The 23,216-nt window shown below is 42.8% G+C and overlaps 1 protein-coding gene across 2 annotated transcripts; it reads left to right on the top strand.

Moving 5' to 3' along the window:
* Window positions 1-547: 547 nt before the first annotated feature.
* Window positions 548-5,334, top strand: LOC129858035 (P2Y purinoceptor 4-like). Of its 2 annotated transcripts, none has more exons than XM_055926916.1 (2): window positions 548-845; window positions 2,051-5,334. In XM_055926916.1, the coding sequence occupies exon 2, from the start codon at window positions 2,094-2,096 to the stop codon at window positions 3,186-3,188; it is 1,095 nt and encodes a 364-aa protein (XP_055782891.1). In that variant the 5' UTR covers window positions 548-845; window positions 2,051-2,093; the 3' UTR covers window positions 3,189-5,334. The 2 variants fall into 2 exon arrangements, with proteins under 2 accessions (XP_055782891.1, XP_055782890.1); XM_055926915.1 differs by having other exon boundaries at window positions 549-849.
* Window positions 5,335-23,216: the final 17,882 nt, after the last annotated feature.

Here is a 23,216-nt window from a genome sequence, read left to right as displayed (position 1 = left end):
CTGCTCTAGAGGAGATCTGCATGGAGGAATGGGCCAAAATACCAGAAACAGTGTGTGAAAACCTTGTGAAGACTTACAGAAAACGTTTGACCTCTGTCATTGCCAACAAAGGGTATATAACAAAGTATTGAGATAAACTTTTGTTATTAACCAAATACTTATTTTCCACCATAATTTGCAAATAAATTCATAAAAAATCCTACAATGTGATTTTCTGGATTTTTTTTTTTTCATTTTGTCTGTCATAGTTGAAGTGTACCTATAATGAAAATTACAGGCCTCTCATCTTTTTAAGTGGGAGAACTTGCACAATTGGTGGCTGACTAAATACGTTTTTTGCCCCACTGTATGTGAATCATTTATTTTTGAGAAATCACTAATTCCTGCAAATACACTGAGTGTACAAAACATTAAGGACACTTTCCTAATATTGAGTTGCACCCCCCTTTTGCCATCAGAACAGCCTCAATTTGTTGGGGCATGCTCTCTACAAGGTGTCGAAAGAGTTCTACATGAATGTTGGCCCATGTGACTCCAATGCTTCCCACAGTTGTGTCAAGTTGGCTGGATGCCCTTTGGGTGGTGGATCATTCTTGATACACACGAGAAACTGTTTAAGCGTGAAAAACCCAGCAGTGTTGCAGTTAACTTGCCTCAGTAATATCTGAGTTTTATTTCAGGGGGAAGGATTAGAAGAACGGGGCATATTTCCTTTAGACCGGACAGTCAGTCAGACGCATATCCCGTTTCCCATTTCTATCCAAGCCGTTTGCAGAGATAGTGCACTCACTGCACTGAGAGCAGCGGTCACAAGTCAAGTCCGTCTCGGCAAGTTATTATCTACGGTGGGTAAGTTGCACATCTCAGTTCAACTTTGAAGTTATATATCCCTTATGTCAGGGTTATTAGCTATAGTACAATTATTACGCTGAGCCACATTGCGTTGCCAGGTTATCTAGAAGTGCGCATCCTCGTCAGTTTTTTTACATTTATTTTTTAAACCATGCGCGCATTTCTCTGTAATCTTCCGCTGAACTATTTGGATTACAGATTTAGATACAACACCAATGTTCTCAGTTTATGGTTATAGCTCGGTATTTGGGGTTCATTTCAGGATAGGCTTTGTAGAAAATTAGATCATTTTTTAGGTTAGGCTATAAGCAGAGCGGGCTCTAGCCTTTTCGGTTGGGGGGCCCACCAAACGGGCCTAATCTTTTAGTGGAACCCTTTTGACAGATGAGAGAAAAAATTACATTTGAAAATGTATCTCATGCAGTTCTATGCATTTTGCCATGGGCAGAGATAAAATGTTGCCATGTTATTTTTTAATTCCTTCAATTCCACTCATTTTGCCATGGGGCAGAGATACATTTTTGCCATTTTAAAGCTAAATTCCTGCAATTCTACCCATTTTGCCATGGGGTGGAGTGAAGTGTTTTTGCCATTTTAAAACGAATTTCCTGCAATTCTAAACATTTGGCATGACTTATCCCATGTTAAAGATATCTGAGCGAGAGTGACTAACAAAGTCAATGTGCCCTGCGTGCCCAATCAGTATTCAGCCATGATTACAACACGTTTAGATAACTGGCAGACTAACATACTAACATACCAAATTCTTAGCTGACATTGCTAATTGAGGGACAGTCAGTGACTGACAAAACATGAGAAAAACTGCTAATGCACAACCAAAATTCGAACTTGCACCTTGTCTATTCTATTATTCTAACTCTCAACAAGTTGCGACCCCGACTGAGTTCCTAAAAAAAGGCTACTGCTTATATTGCTTATGCCTGGATCCGGCCCTGGCTATATGCAGTGCAGTAAACTTTTATGAGCATGTTGAACTTCATTTCATTCTTCAAATATGTCAACAAGACATTTTTGTATTTCTAACACAACATGCTGTTAATATTTTTCTTTCCGTAAAAAAATTGAATCAGGGACTGCTTCAAAATTAGAATTCATACTAAATATATATATTTTTGGTGAAACTGTCATTTTCAGAGTGATGTAATGTGGATTCCAAATGTATTCAATGTCTCCACAGATATTACAATACAAGTCTTAGCTCTCTGCTGAAGAGACAGAAGATGGACTCAGCCATTAACAGCCACCTTGTGCAGAACCAGTCCATTCTTCTGAGTGCTGGTTATTCCAACGAGACCTGTCGCTTCGATGAGGAGTTTAAGTACATCCTACTGCCTGTTTCCTACAGCCTGGTGTGCGTTCTGGGTCTGGTGCTGAACTCTGTGGCTCTGTGGATGTTCCTGACCAAGATGCGACCGTGGAACACCAGCACCGTCTACATGTTCCACCTGGCCCTCTCAGACTTCCTGTACGTTCTCTCTCTGCCCACCCTCATCTACTACTACGCTAACCGTAGCCACTGGCCTTTCGGCGTGGCCGCCTGCAAGATCGTCCGCTTCTTGTTCTACGCCAACCTCTACTGCAGCATCCTCTTCCTCACCTGCATCAGCGTCCACCGCTACCTGGGCATCTGCCACCCCATCAAGGCCCTGACCATGGTGAAGCCACGCCATGCCCACGCCGTGTGTGGAATGGTGTGGGCTGCTGTCACGGCGTGTTTGGTGCCCAACCTCCTCTTTGTCACCACCAGCCAGAGGGACAACGACACGATGTGTCACGATACGACCAATCCCGAGCAGTTTGAGGAGTATGTGGACTACAGCTCTGCGGTCATGGTCCTGCTGTTCGGCGTCCCCTTCATAGTCATCATGGTCTGTTACTGTCTGATGGCACTGGCTCTGTGTCGGCCCAGACGGGGGCTCTTGTCCAGCCAGCAGAACTCACCCTCACGCACCAAGTCCATCAAGCTAATTGTGGTGGTGCTGGTGGTGTTCGCCGTGTGTTTTGTACCCTTTCATATCACACGCACCCTCTACTATACCTACCGTGTACTGAATGCCAAATGTGAATTCCTGAACGTCGTCAACTTTGCCTATAAGATCACCAGGCCTCTGGCCAGTGTGAACAGCTGTATTGATCCCCTCCTGTATTTCCTGGCTGGGGATCACTACCGCTCTAAGCTGGTCAAAGCTCTCACTGGAAATAGACCGACAACCACCTCTGCTGCCTGCCTGAAAAAGCGCCCCAAAAAGAACCATGAGATCGCGCTGGTCTATAAGAACCCAGAGCCTAAAGCCAGCGCTGAACCTATGAGATAGTGGATTATACATATGGACAACTATGGGTCATCATATAGATATGCCTAAACTCCATGATATAAACAGGGAGGAAACAGGTAACAGTCCTAGGCTGGCCACTACTCAGCTGCACTTTCTTTAGATGCTGTTCTGTCATTTCAGACACAGGATGACTACTGTCCAGGGTGAACGAAGGGGCCTCTTGACAGAGCTCAGACCTGAATGAGAAATTCAGTTCCTATAAGGCTGTTGGGTCAACGCAGCTAATGTCATATTAAAGAGAATGAAGAAGTGGGAGTACGGTTGAGTTCAGAAAACAGTGGTGGAAAAAGTACCCAATTACCATACTTGAGTGAAGTAAAAATGAAAGTCACCCAGTAAAATACTACTTGAGTAAAAGTCTAAAAGCATTTGGTTTTAAATATACTTAAGTATCAAAAGTAAATGTAATTGCTAAATTATACTTAAGTATCAAAAGTAAAAGTAAAAGTATACATTATTTCCAATTCCTCATATTAAGCAAACCAGACGACATCTTTTTCTTGCTTTTTTATTTATGTCTGTTTAGTGAGTCCGTCAGATCAGAGGCAGTAGGGATGACCAGGGATGTTCTCCCGATAAGTGCGTGAATTGGACCATTTCCCTGTCCTGCTAAGCATTCAAAATGTAATGAGTACTTTTGGGTGTCAGGGAAAATGTACAGAGTAAAAATACATTATTTTCTTTAGGAAGTAAAAGTTGTCAAAAATATATATAACTAGTAAAGTACAGATACCCCCAAAAAACGAATTAAGTAGTACTTTAAAGTTCTTTACACCGCTGGAAAACAGTCTCCTTATCACCACTAACACTTTAAAACAGTGTTGTAAGTATGTAGTACTGTGAGACATCTACATTCCCCCTTGTTAGTAAGAAGCTATGGCAGGTAGCCTAGTGGATAAGAGTAACTGAAAAGTTGAGGGTTCAAATCCCCAAGCCGACTAGGTGAACAATCTGTTGAGCAAGGCACTTAACCCTAATTGCTCCTGTAAGTTGCTCTGGATAAGAGCTTCTGCAAACATGTAAAAGCCAAGTCTGTTTAATACATGTACTCTACAGTCTCTTCCTACTCTGAATGCTTATCTATTAATTTAATTCTGCCGGTTATAGTGCTTGTAAGACAAGAGTTCAAATCCTTTCAACCAGGGAAACAAAACCGTTTATGTGCCTCTGTCTGAGCCAAACTGTAGTCTCATAGAATTAATTCTTAACTGACTTGCCGAGTTAAATAAATAACATAAAATAAAAATATTACCACAGACTGTTATGCAAAGCCTGTTATGCACAGTAGTTACAGGACTCTGAAGAGCAGGAGGAAATGTATGTAATCTGTCATCTGTTTGTTCAGATTTGTGTTATTATGGTAGCACGTACTCAGAGAGAGGCTCTGTGGATGGGTATGACAGAATGGATTATTATGGATTATCAGTGAGTTACTGTGATCATCAAAAGCATCTCTTCCTATAACAATTTTAAAATATGATCCAAGGAGTTTGGCTGGTAAAAATGTCTTCCAGTCAGAGTGGAGGTGACGTTACAATTATCAAAAAAACTCAGAGGTTGAGGCAAGCTGAAACAGTTCAACAGAAACAGTGTGTGTTATCTAAAAAATGTGTGGAGCTAAAGCACTAGTCCTCTCCCAGCTGTTTGTGTCCTTCAGCACAGTCTCCACAAATGTCTGTCTGTCTGTCTCTGCTGTGAGGAAACCAGGGGAGAGGTGGTGTGAGGGAGTAGAGGGACTGAATGGGTGTGTAGGCTGGAGTATCAACTCCATCCAACAACCCACACGTTGGATAAAGAGGAGATTTTCCTGCATTACCCCATTTGGATTCATTACTTGACCCAACATGGTCTTTTTCCGCACTAGTTTTGGTTGTTGTTGTTGTTGCTGCACTCAGAAAGACTGCCTTACTTTCCATGTGAAAGCAGATGTCTCTGTAAAGCAGATTGCAGGTTAGAGGTCCATTCCTAAGGGTATTTGAAGTACTATACTGCTGTACTTCATATTAAAGCTACTGGTTGTGTTTATAAAAGGCATTATAACTCCGGTTCAAGGTATGATAGGAAGGCACATGGTTCAATAGGTTTATAACAATATCATGCCATTAAATCTATTTTTATAAATACACATTTGCTCACTGTCATTTGGTTATAATTTTATTTTGTTATGTGCTATGTGTTATGTCAATATTTGTCAATATTTATCCATGACATTGGTTGATTAACCAAAATCTAAGTTGTGTGCGTATATCGAATTGAACTCCTTCGTGCTGCAGTGTCTTGCAGACTTGAATGGGGTTATGATAGAGGGAGAGTGTGGGAAAGTAATTGTTGGTTGCGTGTCTCATCCAAACATGAGGCGTTATCGGATGTAGGTCCTCCATGAATCAGATATGGGTGAAAGCGAGGAGACCTGAGGAAGTGGGAGGACGGGATGGATGAAGAAACAACAGCAGGAAGTGAGCTGGTCATGGTACTGGACTGTTTGGGGTTTTCCTTCCCTGGTCCGTGCCAAGAAAACCAAGCTGGCCCCACCAACTCCCCATGGAAAAGATCTTGTGTTTCCACTTTCCAGCCAAGGCTCTGTATTGATTGTCCATCGTAATCATCCATAAACAAACTGATATTGAGATCTGAAATAGGGGAAGACCAACTCTCCATAAAACAATAGATGGTGTTAAAATAGTCACAGTACACAGCAGGTGTATTCTCCATATTTCTGTAGAGCATTGTTAGTTGTTGTCAATGACAACTTTTACTTCATTACATTCCTAAAGTAAATAATGTACTTTTTACTCCATACATTTTCCCTGACACCCAAAAGTACTTGTTATATTTTGAATGCTTAGCAGGACAGGAAAATGGTCAAATTCACACACTTATCAAGAGAACATTCCTGATAATCCATATTGCCTCTGATCTGGCAGACTCACTAAACACGCATGCTTCGTTTGTAAATTATGTCTGACTGTTGGAGTGTGCCCCTGGCTATCCGTATATAATGAAAAAAAGCAAGAAAAAGGTGCCGTCTGGCCAGCTTATTATAAGGAATTAGAAATCATTTACACTTTTACTTTTAGTTTTGATACTTATGTATATTTTAGCAATTACATTTACTTATGCATTGTTTGTTGTACGCCTTCAGTTATTGGTTGTCCATTGTCATAAACTAGTCAAACTAATGTTCAACTAATTGTCTGCAATTCAGTGTTTTGCAATGATTTAGCTGTCTTGTATTCCCCGCTACCTTCATACCTCTGCTCTCCTTTCAAACAAGGGTGCATTAAAGGGCATATTTAAATACAGATGTTATGCTCAAAGAGACGAGCTAGTTGTTAAAGCCGTCCACTGATGTAATGGCAAGCCCCAGGAAGAATATGATTTCCATGGATATTTATCTGAAGATTTGTAGTCTGGTCAGATTTGGAATCCCATGAGCACTAGCACCACTCTGTGGGCTGACTGTGACAAAACCGATTAGTGGTGTGCGTTGGTGCCTCTTACGTATCTAAAATTTAATATAAATGTAACAATGGAATACAAATGATATCTAGGCTTAAATGTAGATGTTTAGTACTAATGTACCTATCCATTAAAAAAAAACATTTAATTTGAATGACTTTTTGTATACAAAATAATTTGTCACATAAGTCTTAGGCCCAACAAGACAATGTACAGTCGTGGCCAAAAGTTTTGAGAATGACACAAATATACATTTTCACAAAGTTTGCTGCCTCAGTTTGTATGATGGCAATTTGCATATTCTCCAGAATGTTATGAAGAGTGATCAGATGAATTGCCATGCAAACGAACTGGATCGCCAAAAAACATTTCCACTGCATTTCAGCCCAGCCACAAAAGGACCAGCTGACATCATGTCAGTGATTCTCTTGTTAACACAGATGTGAGTGTTGACGAGGACAAGGCTGCAGATCACTCTGTCATGCTGATTTAGTTCGAATAACAGACTGGAAGCTTCAAAAGGAGGGTGGTGCTTGGAATCATTGTTCTTCCTCTGTCAACCATGGTTACCTCAAATCAAAGTTTATTTGTCACGTGCGCCGAATAGAGTGAAATGTTTACTTACAGGCTCTAACCAATGGTGCGAGAGAAAAAAAGGTATGTGTCTGTGTGTAGGTAAGTAAAGAAATAAAACAACAGTAAAAAGTAATTTGAAAAAAGAGTAGCAAGGCTATATACAGACACCTGTTAGTCAGGCTTATTGAGGTAGTATGTACATGTAGGTATCGTTAAAGTGACTATGCATATATGATGAACAGAGAGTAGCAGAAGCGTAAAAAGGTTTGGCAGATGGTAGGACACAATGCAGATAGCCCGGTTAGCCAATGTGCGGGAGCACTGGTTGGTCGGGCCATTTAGGTAGTATGTACATGAATGTATAGTTAAAGTGACTATGCATATAAGATAAACAGAGAGTAGCAGCAGCGTAAAAGAGGGATTGGGGGGGCACACAATGCAAAGGAAACACGTGCCGTCATCATGGCTTTGCACAAAAGGGCTTCACAGGCAAGGATATTGCTGCCAGGAAGATTGCACCTAAATCAACCATTTATCGGATCATCAAGAACTTCAAGGAGAGCGGTTCAATTGTTGTGAAGAAGGCTTCAGGGCGCCCAAGAAAGTCCAGCAAGCGCCAGTACCGTCTCCTAAAGTTGATTCAGCTGCGCGATCGGGACACCACCAGTACAGAGCTTGCTCAGGAATGGCAGCAGGCAGGTGTGAATGCATCTGCACGCACAGTGAGGCAAAGACTTTTGGAGGATGGCCTGGTGTCAAGAAGGGCAGCAAAGAAGCCACTTCTCTCCAGGAAAAACATCAGGGACAGACTGATATTCTGCAAAAGTTACAGGTATTGGACTGCTGAGGACTGGGGTAAAGTCATTTTCTCTGATGAATCCCCTTTCCGATTGTTTGGGGCATCCGGAAAAAAGCTTGTCCGGACAAGACAAGGTGAGTGGTACCATCAGTCCTGTGTCATGCAAACAGTAAAGCATCCTGAGACCATTCATGTGTGGGGTTGCTTCTCAGCCATGGGAGTGGGCTCACTCACAATTTTGCCTAAGAACACAGCCATGAATAAAGAATGGTACCAACACATCCTCCAAGAGCAACTTCTCCCAACCATCCAGTGTTACACTCGATGAGGATAAAGGTAAGGAGTCAGGCGCAGAGAGCAAAGGTAACGGGGAAAATCACTTTTTAATGTCCAACCAGAAATACAACTGGTAACGTCAAAAACATTGGCGATAAACTCCAACTTGAATAAAGTCCAAAACTGGAAAGTAAATCCAGTCTGTGCAAAAACCCCAATGAAAATAGCAACCTCAGAATACAAACAGAGAAACAAGCCCGCACAAACATAAACGGGCTAAACGAACTTAAATAACACCACCCTAACAACCAAACAATAAACAGGTGAAAACAATTAGACAAAACCAAACGAAAAGGAAAAAAGGATCGGTGGCAGCTAGTAGACCGGCGACGACGACCGCCGAGCGCCACTCGAACAGGAAGGAAGGCCACCTTCGGTAATACTCGTTACATCCAGGAACAGTTAGGTGACGAACAATGCCTTTTCCAGCATGATGGAGCACCTTGCCATAAGGCAAAAGTGATAACTAAGTGGCTTGGGGAACAAAACATTGATATTTTTGGTCCATGGCCAGGAAACTCCCCAGACCTTAATCCCATTGAGAACTTGTGGTCAATCCTCAAGAAGCGGGTGGACAAACAAAAACCCGCATATTCTGACAAACTCCAAGCATTGATTATGCAAGAATGGGCTGCCATCAGTCAGGATATGGCCCAGAAGTTAATTGACAGCATGCCAGGGTGGATTGCAGAGGTCTTGAAAAAGAAGGGTCAAGACTGCAAATATTGACTCTTTGCATCAACTTCATGTAATTGTCAATAAAAGCCTTTGGCACTTATGAAATGCTTGTAATTATACTTCAGTATTCCATAGTAACATCTGACAAAAATATCTAAAGACACTGAAGCAGCAAACTTTGTGGAAATTAATATTTGTGTCATTCTCAAAACTTTTTTCCACGACTGTACTCTGTTGTTAGGATATATAACGTATAGAACCCAACCACATCCAATCTAATTACCAATAGTATATACCACTGCACATCTTTACAGAAGATTCAGTCATCTCATGTAGGATGTTCTCAGCTTGGTCAGTAGGTGGCCCCATCGGTTTCTTTACTAAAGCATGGGCATCATGTGAAACTATATCAGTTAGTTACCTATGGGTTTATCGCGTTTATTGAGATATAGGTTGAGATTATTATGAGTGATGTTGAGTTGAAAGTAATGTTAACCCAAAATAAAAGAGGGAAAGTTTGGCAAGGAGTTTCTTCGACTATATTTTTTTCGGTGAAGTCAGTACCAAGTCAATTTAATTGTTATAGACATTTACTATACGAAGGGCCTCAATATTTGCTATAATAGCTAAACATTATGAATGTATACATTTTCATTGGTATAGTATAAACAGGCAAGTAAACAGGCATTGTATAGCTCACTGCAGAAGGTGTAATAAAAGCATAATGTTTATCATAAAGCAAGTTTAAGTAGCCTAGTCTCAGCAATTAATTTACAGCAGACGATATTTTAATGCTAGAACTTGGTATAAAATGAAGCTAAATACAAACATTATTTTTTGAAACCTCTATTCTGTAAATATATGGGAACATATTATCTCTTGATATATGGTAACGTTTGGGTAGAATATTGTTGTTCCTTTCAGACCTCAGTAATGAGAACATTTATTAATGCCATAAGTTTTCTGACATTTATGAATGCTGTTGGACTTATAAAATGCAATGGACTTATAAAATAACTTTTGTAATTTGCAAATTGCATATTTTTATAGATGTAAATAAGTCTTATGTAAATATTATATTGAGCATACCACATGCATATGGAAACTATGCATTGAAATCCTACAACTTTCAGAGTATTAAGGTAAACATATTTGAATAGAGTAATAAACAAATCTATTAAGTTATTGAATGTTTCTAATCCCTAAACATCTCGGCTATTTTTCAGGATATGGGGTTATACATTTTAAAAGCTTGATGAGTTTCGCAAATACTAACTTATCAGCAGCCTATTTCATATATTTTCCACAAAATACATAAAGCTTGATGAGTTTCGTAAATACTAACTTATCAGCAGCCTATTTCATATATTTTCCACAAAATACATAAATACGTTGGACTGATTTAATTGAAAATGTATATTCCTTAAATAAACACAGGAAAGATTACAAATTGTCCGTTTTTTCCTGAATGTTTTCATTTTTTCCCCTCGTTTTTTGGGAGGTAATCAAAAGTTATTTTTGATAATGCATGCAGTGTTTCAAAGTAATGCATGATACATATCGCTGTATTTAACTCTGTATTGTAGTGTAATCTATGTATTATTCTTCATACACTTATTAATTACACCATTAGAAAAGAAGAGGGATCCATGCGCCCCCCTCCTCGCCTCATGAAAGGCGCCGCTGCTCCAAGGACATGGCTCTGCGCAGGTGAAGAACATCTGTGCTGAATACTCAGGGTCACAATATTGTAGACACCAGACTATGTAGAAAAAAATACCCAACGGATAATACGTTTCTAATAATTTCTTGAAGTTACTCTGAGGACTGTGTAGTGTATTATATCAAGTGTGAAAGGATAGAGACGTACTGCGGGCGAAGCAAATTATATTCTCCATAAAACAATTTTTTGCCAAAGAACAATGTAATATTGTTACCCAACGTTTGTGGAGTCTCTCCCACTCTCTTCGTGTGAGATTATAACCTCTCACGATCTACGTCAGGGGTGGGAAACTCCTGTCCTCGGGGGCCCGATTGGCGTCACACATTTGCCCCAGCGCCAGCTAACACACCTGACTCTAATCATGATCTTCAGTTTAGAACGCAATTAGTTTAATCAGCTGTGTCTGCTAGGGATGAGGAAAAAGGGTGACACCACTCCGGCCCCCAATGACTGGATCAATTGCTTGGAAGGAATTTGACATATGAGACCAACATTTGAGATGTCCACAGAAGAAGCGGGAACGTATATGACTATTTCAATAGAAAGGTGCATATGTTTTATTTAAATAAGAATATATTACTAATATCAGGTTCACATTTTAGGCCTATGGAGGCTATAAAAAATGAGGTTGTGCCTCAAGGGAATCTACCATAGGCTATCCATCTCCACCCTCAAGGACAATGGTAGCATCCAAATTAATTGATTTAGCCTTGGTTTCAAGCCTCCTTATTAGGAAATGCGACTGAGAACGAGATTTGGGTCTTGGAGGTGTGATTGGTGTCATTATGTGTGTGTTTACATGTGGGAAGTTTTAGTACATTCAGTCTGCCAAAACAGTACACAGTTAAATACATTTAAACAGTCTAACCAGGTCTTGGGTTTGGAAGTAGCCTAGGCTAACTAGCAAACTAGCCAACTCCTTTGCCAATTTCCAAAATTGGTTTGACTTTGGATAGTGGGGCTAGTTAGGGACAGTCAATAAATTACATAATGTAAATAGGACAATATTTTCATATTGCACACCTTTTAGTTTTCTCATTAAATACTTTCAATATGTGTAGACCCATAAACATTTCTACAACTTATAGTTGGTTTGAGGCTTTTAAGTCATTGACATTTGGAGCCGTTAAAATGTTTAAAAATATATAAAAAAATTAATTACATTTTATTTGTCACGTGCCGAATAAAACAGGTGTAGACCTTACCGTGAAATGCGTACTTTACAAGCCCCTTAACCAACAATGCAGTTCAAGAAATATAGTTAAGAAATATTTACAAAATAAACTAAAGTAAAACAATTAAATAACATAAAAAAGTAAAACAATTAAATAACATAAAAAAGCAACATATTCATCCTGGTCCCGTGTGGCTCAGTTGGTAGAGCATGGCGCTTGCAACGCCAGGGTTGTGGGTTCATTTCCCACGGGGGGACCAGGATGAATATGTATGAACTTTCCAATTTTGTAAGTCACTCTGGATAAGAGCGCCTGCTAAATGACTTAAATGTAAATGTAACAAGAAAATTACATAACAATAATGAGGCTGTATACAGGGGGTACCGGTACCCAGCAGTGTAAAAACAAGGGGGCGGGAGGTCAATGTAAATAGTCCAGGTGACCATTTGATTAATTGTTCAGCAGTCTTATAGCTTGGAGGAGAAGCTGTTAAGGAGCCTTTTGGTCCTAATAGACTTGGCTGTCCAGTACTGCTTGCCGTGCTGTATCAGAGAGAACAGTCTATGACTTAGGTGACTGGAGTCTTTGACCATTTTTTGGGCCTTCCTCTGACACCGCCTAGTATATAGGACCTGTATGTCAGGAAGCTTGGCCCCAGTGATGTACTGGGCCTTAAGCACTACCCTCTGTAGCACCTTATAGTCAGATGCCGAGCAGTTGCCCTACCAGGCGATGATGCAACTGGTCAGGATGCTCTCGATGGTGCAACTATAGAACCTTTTGAGGCTCTGGGGATGCATGACAAATATTTTTAGTCTCCTGAGGGGGAAAAGGTGTTGTCGTGGCCTCTTCACAACTGTCTTGGTGTGTTTGGATCATGTTGAGATGTGTCTGCAACTCTGTGAGGCATTTATTTGGGCTGCCATTTCTGAAGCTGTTAACGTCAATGAACTTAACCTCTGCAGCAGAGGTAACTCTGGGTCTTCCATTCCTGTGGCGGTCCTCGTGAGAGCCAGTTTCATCATAGAGCTTGATGGTTTATGTGACTGCACTTGAAGAAACTTTCAAAGTTCATGTCTTAAAGTAATGATGGACTGTCGTTTCTCTTTGCTTATTTGAGCTGTTCTTTTTTTTATTTTTATTTTTATTTATTTTTATCCCATTTTCTCCCCAATTTTCGTGGTATCCAATCGCTAGTAATTACTACCTTGTCTCATCGCTACAACTCCCGTACAGGCTCGGGAGAGACGAAGGTCGAAAGCCATGCGTCCTCCGAAGCACAACCCAACCAGCCGTACTGCTTCTTAACACAGCGCGCCTCCAACCCGGAAGCCAGCCGCACCAATGTGTCGGAGGAAACACCGTGTACCTGGCCCCCTTGGTTGGCGCGCACTGCGCCCGGCCCGCCACAGGAGTCGCTGGAGCGCGATGAGACAAGGAAATCCCTACCGGCCAAACCCTCCCTACCCCGGACGACGCTATGCCAATTGTGCGTCGCCCCACGGACCTCCCGGTCACGGCCGGCTGCGACAGAGCCTGGGCGCGAACCCAGAGACTCTGGTGGCGCAGTTAGCACTGCGACGCAGTGCCCTAGACCACTGCGCCACCCGGGAGGCATTTGAGCTGTTCTTGACATAATATGGACTTGGTCTTTTACCAAATAGGGCTATCTTCTGTATACCACCCCTACCTTGTCACAACACAACTGATTGGCTCAAACGCATTAAGCAAAGAAATTCCACAAATTAACTTTTAAAAAGGCACATCTGTTAATTGAAATGCATTCCAGGTGACTACCTCATGAAGCTGGTTGAGAGAATGCCAAGAGTGTCCAAAGCTGTCATCATGGCAAAGGGTGGCTACTTTGAAAAATCTCAAAAAACATATTTCTTGGTTACCACATGATTCCATGTGTTATTTCATAGTTTTAATGTGTTCACTATTATTCTACAATGTAGAAATTAGTAAAATAAAGAAAAACCCTCAGTAGGTGTGTCAAACTTTTGACTGGTACTATATATATATAATATATATATATAAAATAAAATTCACAAAAGAAGTACACTGGGCCTTTACCAGTCCTGTGTTAGCGGTTTGATATAGCTGTCAAAATTAAACATCCACGACAAATTCTGAGCCCCCCCCCAATCCCGATTAAAATGCAATGGCTGTTTATCATAAGAGATGGCTTTAGGACCATGCGGAGAAGTGCTCGTAGAGCAGTTTCCAGCCTGTGCACCTTTTCTGTCACTTTTAAAAAGAGTGTCATTTGCTTTGTCGGTCAGCTGTTTAGGCAGTGCACCAATTGCTTTGAATTTGATGTCGGCATTTGATCTTGGCCTTGTAAATCTTATTGTAATCTGAGAGCCAGGGGTTCATTTAATATGGAATTGGAAGGTGGGGAGCCCTCCTTGTTGCTATTTTCTTGAAATAAAATATAGATTGTGAAAGCTGTAAGCCTAATTGCTATTTTAATTTATTTGCCCAGTAGGCTAGTGCAATTTTGGTTTTGTGTAGGCCTATTGGTATGAAAAAACAACATCTGAACAACTTGCTATTTCCCCAAAATACATGTCTTGTTTTTGCCTTCAAAGACAATAACAATTGTAGACTATATCAAATGCATATTGTCATGCAGTGACATAACGATAATTGAGATAATGCAAATAGTTAATCATTACCTAGTTGGGCTAACAATTTTAACTTCTTGCTGTAGGTCTACATCATCATCATCCTCTGCCTTACCTGCCTCTGGTATAATGCATTTCCACCTCTCACTCTATCAGTCTTGCTTGTCCATCTTCTCGAATTAAAATGATATATTGTAACAGGCCAATCTGGTTGGCAAAACGTCATTAAATATTGCTAAGTTATTTAACTATATTGTGGATGTAGGGCTATTTTGTTGTATATAATGAGTACCCAGATGCAGCGTAGGCAACACAATGACATCAGACAGAGCCATGCTGGCCAGGGGAAAAACGTTTGCGGGCCGCCTCGGTATGTTGCAATATTAATATTCTCCAAGCAGTCTAGTTGATTCAAAACGTTTCAATATTATCTGAGCTGCCTCGTTCGTTGGCTATGTGGGCAGCATTGAAATAAACCTGACTCAATGAAAACTGTTACTAACCCTATATTCTCGCAAATTGATACTGACTTTGTGACCAACATGATCATATTTACACTTTGTAGTTCATTTTGACACTAGAATAAATGTTTCTGACTCATATCGATACCACATAGACCATTTTCGACTAGAGAAGTTGTTTGTTTTTGGTTCAGTTGCCGTTTAAATATGTTTCGAATGGTCAGGAAAAAAACGTTGTCTTACAGACAGGGTATCAAGAAAGAAGCAGCAGGAGGCCTAATAAATATTTAATTTGGCAAGTGGCGAATATCATGTCTGTGCTCTAGAAATTAGAATGTACAGTTAGGCCCATCTTAATTAATCTCCTATGAGACGGGCAAATCAGAAGACCGCCTGAAAAAAATGCGCCAAAACAGCAGAATTGAGGTAGGGCTAGCCCATGCCCTCCAAATCCACTCACCCAAATCGTTGACATCATTTGTTGAATAATTTCACCTTTGACTTTTGTTTTGTTTAATACTTTTGGAATAATACATGTTTAATGTTTATCAATTACAACCAATGTTCTTATAATTCGGTGCAGGGCGAGTTTGGCAGAGAAATTATACAAGCCATGAGTGTTGGAGAAGATAAGAAAACCAATGCATTGCTGAACAGAGGTCAGTCTTGGAGGTCGGTGTTTTGCCTAATATGGTTATTTGTTAGCCTACTAGAAAGCATAAAATGAACACTGGAGGCTATCTAACCCTTTTAGTTTTATTTAATGTATTTTCTAACCAAAAATAGTTTTTGAGTATTAGTATTAAGTAAATTAACTTGAGTTTATGTTTAGATTTCTGGGATTATTATCAATATCCCATATAATAGGCCTATGGTATCATTGGAGCTTCAAATCTCTCTCTCTCTCTCTCTCTCTCTCTCTCTCTCTCTCTGTCTGTGTTCTTGTTTGGAAGAACTATTTGGAAGAAATTCAAGATTTCAAGGACGCACGGATTTGAATTTAACTGGAGAGGCTGAGAGCTAAGGGAAAGAGTGACATAAAGAGGAGAGAAGTTCATTATCCAGCTGAAAAGGAAACCAATGGCTTTCACAGTCTCCATGGGAACCGGCCTTTCTTTTGCTGTCAAACCTATGATAAGGTACTTCACAGCATTAAGCACAAATGTTGCAAGGTAAAAAGAGGAAATATTGCTTTCAAATGCTAATAGATGTTAGATATTGATTGGCATGGTGATTCATGTAGAGCTGTGCCCTAAATGATCACCTGCTCTCCAGCCTTTTGGGAAATGGTGAGTTTTGGCATGAGTGGCTCGGAGGTTATCCATGATGGCTCTGTGAGGCACTGAGGGCCTAGACTGCCCCAGATAACTCTCTCTCACTGATCATAACATTTGGTAGGGAAAAACACAGACTAGCCACACTAAATTCACTGGAAAAGGCAAGCGATTCGTGCATTCGTGTGGAAACTGAATTTCAGCTGAAATTCATAAGCCAAGGGTGATATCTGTTTACTTATTTTCTTGGTGCGGTTAGGTACTTCCACTCTTTCATCACTAACATTATGTAGACACAAATCTTAATTGGACAAGTACAGAGGCAGATAGTCAGCAACAACCAGACCCCACCCCACCCCTCCATCTTCTCTCCTGTTTTAAAATGTAAAATCCCATAAATACCAAACACAGGCTGCTTCGTGTCATCAGCATGTCATCATGCCTCTCAGAGTGGCCTTCAATGAGCTCCACAACACAATGGTGTTCATAGCCCCGGGAGCAGCAAGGTCAGGCCCAAGCACAAGGGCAGGCTGTGGAGGGTGGTGGAGGCCTAGTTAGTGGGGACCAGGGATTAGCATAGCAAGAGGGAGGCAGACAGGCAGGGGAGCCGACGGGCGGGCTTGCTTGCTGAGTGGGCGGGTGGGCAAGAGGGGGCTGTGGCACTCCTGGCAAATAGTTTTAACCCCTATTATAGCAACGGTATGGCGCCTCATCTTATCTGGGCCACTGCAGCCACCCATTAATATTCCGGACATATGGCAGCGCTATCTGTGTCATTGTCTATTAATGGGAGGGATAATCACTCATTCAATTATCAGCCAAAGAGCAATCCCGCCTGCCTACCCTTGGTTCTCACCAGCGCTGGAGCCAAAACAGAGATGCACCAGTGAGAAGGGGAGAGAGATAGTAGGGATTACACCATATTAGCAACTTTAATTAGACAGGTGGCAGGCAGCATGTGAACCAATAGGAGTCTGACTCTGCCGGCGAACAAGAAGAACCTATACAGGAATCAACAAAGATCCCTGCATGAAACGATAAAGTGCCGTAGCTTAAAAAAAAATGTATTTTTTGTGTTAATCTTGAAACTTGAATCTTGACGATCATTGTCTTCTTTGGCATTGGGCAGTGTATCGTTTTTGAGACAGCTTTACAGTCCACTTTAGAAGCATCAAAGTAAGTCAGATCCTGGGTTTACCCCTGGTCAGAAGTGGAAGCTGATGGATACGACTCTTAATTGCTTCCTCTGTCTGCAGCCTGACCCTGGTCCCTGTGGACCAAAGGTTTGTGAAGTGATCCACTGCAGCATTCATCCCTGTTGATCTCTTTGGGGCCCCGGATCCTGCTCTGTCTGTCAGCCTGCTGTGGGATCCTGCTCTGTCTGTCAGCCTGCTGTGGGATCCTGCTCTGTCTGTCAGCCTGCTGTGGGATCCTGCTCTGTCTGTCAGCCTGCTGTGGGATCCTGCTCTGTCTGTCAGCCTGCTGTGGGATCCTGCTCTGTCTGTCAGCCTGCTGTGGGATCCTGCTCTGTCTGTCAGCCTGCTGTGGGATCCTGCTCTGTCTGTCAGCCTGCTGTGGGATCCTGCTCTGTCTGTCAGCCTGCTGTGGGATCCTGCTCTGTCTGTCAGCCTGCTGTGGGATCCTGCTCTGTCTGTCAGCCTGCTGTGGGATCCTGCTCTGTCTGTCAGCCTGCTGTGGGATCCTGCTCTGTCTGTCAGCTTGCTGTGGGGCTCGTGGCCTGGATATGAGGGGGCGACTAAGGGGCTACCACCATGATGACCTCTGGCCAGCTCCTGGCCTCTGGATGGACTCTGTTGCCTTTACCCACACAGGCATGCACTTAAACACACAAGAGGGCAAACACACGCACGCACACACGTGGACTCTCTCTCTCTCTCTCACTCACACTATCGCAGTGAGTATATTTAGTTCTCCTGTGTGCACCCATTCCCTTCAGGAGGTGGGTCATAAGATTGGGGTCACAGGGAAGCTGCAAGTAGGGAAGTTGTAGGGAGTGTAAGAAAGGTAGGAGGTGAAATGTTAACAAAATCGTATAAAATCCAGAGTTTGATAAATTCTCACATTTTAAATTAACATGGGTGTCTGTGGCTGTGGAAGTCCTTTGTTGGAGGGCCCATTTTTCCACTGGAGTTGCGCTCTCACAGGGTCAGCAAAGTTACGAAAGTAATTAAAGCTCCATGATTCACCACTTGCTGCAGTGAAAAGAAAGCAAGCTGTCATTCTGATTTAGAAAAATAAATTACAATTTTAATAATGGTGTAGGGTGGGGGTACGAGGACGTCTGGAGACTTGCTTGGTTGAGAGGAGGTGGGGAGTTACACAAGGGGGGGGGGGGGGGGGTCCAGGGGTTGCTGGCAGCCTACTTATCAATAGTTGCAATTTTTTGAAACCGCATCGGTAGTACATTGCAGAGAGCACAAGTGCCCTTAAAAAAAGAAAATCCCGGAACATTAACATACTGATTTCATGTGCGTGGCAAAGGGCCTGAGCCAATATCAGAGAGGACTCAGCACTCCTATTGTCTGCTGGGACTCTGGTCCCCTCTGATATGAAAATTCAATTATTTTATAACTAGATCTGGCGCTGCGTTTCGACAGTCGACGGTAGCGCCTTGCCAGCTGCATCAGTGTGGGGGACCAGAGGCTCCTGATAGCGAGAGGGAGGCCTTTCACGCCATTGGCGTGTTTTTGGGGGACAAGATTACCTAAATGTGTTGCATTTAATGAATGAAAGTTAATTTAATGCCCTGCCATTATCTCACTCAGGTAATTCCAATACCGTACCCAATCTATGTTTACACACACTCACGCACTTGCGCACTCACTCATTCTTTAACACTTTGAATCTGATTCCCCTATACGCTGTCTGCCTCCAAATATGTTATGTATATATTTATTTTTCCCTGATGTGTATATGCTTAGAAAGGTAGAAACTATATCACACTGAAGTCCTTTTCTATGAGATGTCAGTCGTTTCCAGGAAGCAATTTCATTGGTTTAGAATAAATGCAATGTGCAATATCTATATTTATTTTGAAGGTGCATGAACATTGTTCAAATATGCACACGTTTCCAGTTTGTTTACAAGGTGTCAATGTATTTGTTTACGAGGCGATAAGGTTGTGCGTGCTTTTATTTAACGCATAAGGAAAAGGTTTTGGACCTTTACAAATCCAAATGTCCTTGAGAAAAGCAATATTGTAATAGGTGAAGTGTAGCGATTTACTGCCGGTAAGCATGTTAGCATCTTGTACGAGGCGGAAGTCTGTGACGTTACGGAGCTACAGAGCTGTATGTTGCTGCGTTCATTATCTAAAGACCGGCCTTGTCCTATATTTTCCCATCAGATACAGCAGCGTCGTCACCGTTATATATCCATGTTGTTGACTGAGGCTTCACTGTGCTGGCCCCCTCGACACCTACAGTCCTCTCCAGTTTGGGGGGGTGGGGGTTCTGTTATGAGCAAGGGGGACAGGAAACCCAAACCCCCCCCCACCCCACCCCTCCCCCACCCCCTGTCTTTACCCAGCACTCCCCAAACCCCAACATGGACCTCCTTCTTTACCCACCTGGAACATGGTGAAGACAAACCTGCCTCCTGCCTTTGCTCATTAGGACATGGTGGAGTAGTGGAGTACATTCAGTTCTCACCCAGTAACATTAATTAGTATTCTCTGCAGGGGGACTGCCATTAGCACTTCATTAGCAGTAAGAGTACCATTCAGACAGGGGACAGTCAGTGTCCAACACAATATGTTCTGGCTCTGTCTCTGTGTGTCACGGCAAAATGCTCCAATGTGAAGGAAACGGCCTCCTTTTGTTAGCACGTGTGTTTGGTGTGTGTGTGTGCAAAGTGCGCGTGTGCTATCCTTTCTTGCATATGCCTGCCTTTTTGTCTTCATGGTTAGCTGAGGGCTAAGATTTTGTTTTAAATACCCAGGAACTTATATCCCCTCCAAGCTACAGCCATGAAAGGGATCATTTTTCCTGTCCTTAAGAAAAGCTGGCCACACAGGTCTGTGCTGTGTGAGTGTGTGTTTACTTTACGAATAACTCTCTCTGTCCTCTCACTGCTCTGGTCTGCTGTAAGGCCAAGCAATGGCTTTTCTATCAGCAGTGTGTAAGCTCAGATAGTAGGGCTGGTTGGTAGTAAGCTTTTTACCTCCGGTCACACGGAAGATCTGATGAGCAGGCATTCTGGTCCCCTTTTCTCTTCTCTCTACCTGCACACCAGAACTACGGAACAGACATGGGGAAGAGACAGGGGAGTTCCAGCCCCCCCGCCTCACCCCTCGAACGTACCGCCCCCACCATCAGCTCCCCTGTTCCCCATGGCTCAGGCGGACGGTGGCGGTGGTACCTTTTACTTCCCTAAATCCTAGAGGCGGAGAGCTGTCATTTGCCAATTTGGCCTGAATGAGGCGGCGATGGATTGAATGTCGTTTTCCCACCAGGCTTCGCCATCCAGCCCAGCAGGAGAGGGAGGGCGGCAGTGGGGAGGCGGGAGGGCGGCAGTGGGGAGGCGGGAGGGAGGCAGAGGGGAGGCGGGGAAGGGGTGTAATGCTAGAGTAAAATGAGAGCTTTATGGCATCTAATAGTATGTGATGGTGTCACTGATGTGGAACTTCCAGTAAAGACACCGCAGGTTGTTTGCCTTGCTTGCTCTCTCTCTCTCTCTCTCTCGCTCTCGCTCTACCGGCTGGGCGCTGACACACCTGTAAGATTATATGGGCCCAGCCTCTCCTCTAAGAGCTGTAATTTCTCCCTGATCAATATAATTATAATCTCCACATCACCCTCTCTAATGTCAATGGGCCACGACTGGTCCTGTTCAATGTTGTTGATAAAGCCCCCTCAGTACAAACACACACACACACACACACACACACACTACATACATATATATACACTACATAGCCAAAGGTATGTGGACACCTGTATTTCATATTCAGTGTATTGCATTGTGGGCTATGTAGGGGGGGAGTAAAAACATCTTATTCCAAACATTTCATTCCAAAATCATGGGCATTAATATGGAGTTGGTCCCCCCTTTGCTGCTATAACAGCCTCCACTCTTCTAGGAAGGGTTTCCACTAGAAGTTGAAATATTGCTGCAGGGACTTTTTTTCATTCAGCCACAAGAGCATTAGTGAGGTTGGGCACTGATGTCGGGCGATTAAGCCTGGCTCACAGTCAGCGTTCCTATTCATCTCAAAGGTGTTCAATGGGGTTGAGGTCAGGACTCTGTGCAGGCCAGTCAAGTTCTTCCACACCGATCTTGACAGACCATTTTTGTATGGACATCGCTTTGTGCACGGGAGCATTGTCATGCTGAAACAGGAAATGGCCTTCCCCAAACTGTTGCCACAAAGTTGGAAGTACAGAGTCCTCGAGAATGTAATTGTATGCAAAGATTTCCCTCCACTGGAACTAAGGCCTAGCCCGAACCATGAAAGACAGCCCTAGACCATTATTTATCCTCCACCAAACTTTACAGTTGGCACTATTCATTGGGGCAGGCATAGTGTTCTCCTGTCATCCGCCAAACCCAGATTCGCCGTCGGACTGCCAGATAGTGAAGTGTGATTCATCACTCTAGAGAACGCGTTGTCACTGCTCCAGAGTCCAATGGCGGCGAGCTTTACACCACTACAGCCGACACTTGGCATTGTGCATGTTGATATCAGGCTTGTGTGAGGCTGTTCGGCCATGGAAAACCATTTCATGAAGCTCCCGACGAACAGTTCTTGTGCTAAAGTTTCCAGACACAGTATGGAACTCGGTAGTGAGTGTAGTAACGGAGGACAGATGCTACGCGCTTCAGCACTCGGCGGTCCCATTCTCTGAGCCTGTGTGGCCTACCACTTCGCGGCTAAGCCGTTGTTGCTCCTAGACGTTTCCACTTCACAATAACAGCACTTACAGTTGACCAAGGCAGCTCTAGCAGGGCAGAAATTTGACGAACTGACTTGTTGGAAAGGTGGCATCCTATGACGGTGCCACGTTGACAGTCACTGAGCTCTTCAGGAAGGCCATTCTACTGCCAATGTTTATCTATGGAGGTTGCATGGTTGTGTGCTACACCTGTCAGCAATGGGTGTGGCTGAAATAGCCAAATCCACTCATTTTAAGGGGTGTCCACATACTTGTGGCCATGTAGTCGGTTTGTGTTGTACTGGCTGTATAAAGCACACAGAGAAAGGGAGGGGTCACAGGAAGTAAAGTGGTTTCCTTTAGGGTCATTGTAATCTTCATTAATCCCAGGTAGACTGGGAGCTTTGAGTGTCCTCCACTCGCACTCCAACCTAGAGATACGGGGAAGATGAAACTTAACACTGGGACATGGCTCAAGGCTATGAGCCTCCCCTCACCCCCAACACACACACAAACACACAGCCTACCTCTCGTCTCTCACACACACACACCCAAACAGACACATACACACACCAACACACGCACACACACACAGACACACATACACCAACACATGTACGCACACACAGACGGACACACACACCAACACAGACATACACACAGAAACACACAATCAAGCATTACACTGACTGCCTTATCGATTGCTAGCATGTTAGTCTAAAGCCCCATTGGGCGCTCATGCTCTGAGAGATGGGAGGTTAAAGGCTTCTTAAATGTCTATATCAATCTGCAGGGTTGTCACGGTGACAAAGACTGGAAACAGAACATCATTAGCTGTCAGCACGTGTCACGCAGGATCATCAGAACAACATCCTAGAAGTGGATGGATGGCCCTCACTGTCACTATCTCTATGGACATTAGGGCTAGATCAGCCTCTAATGGCATTGCTGTAAATACTGTTTCTGGCCCCAAATGGTTTTTATAGTTTGAACTCAAATGAT

The sequence above is a fragment of the Salvelinus fontinalis genome, chromosome 6 (assembly GCF_029448725.1).
Source record: "Salvelinus fontinalis isolate EN_2023a chromosome 6, ASM2944872v1, whole genome shotgun sequence".
Lineage (NCBI taxonomy): Eukaryota > Metazoa > Chordata > Actinopteri > Salmoniformes > Salmonidae > Salvelinus > Salvelinus fontinalis.
This window is presented reverse-complemented; position numbering and strand designations above follow the sequence as displayed.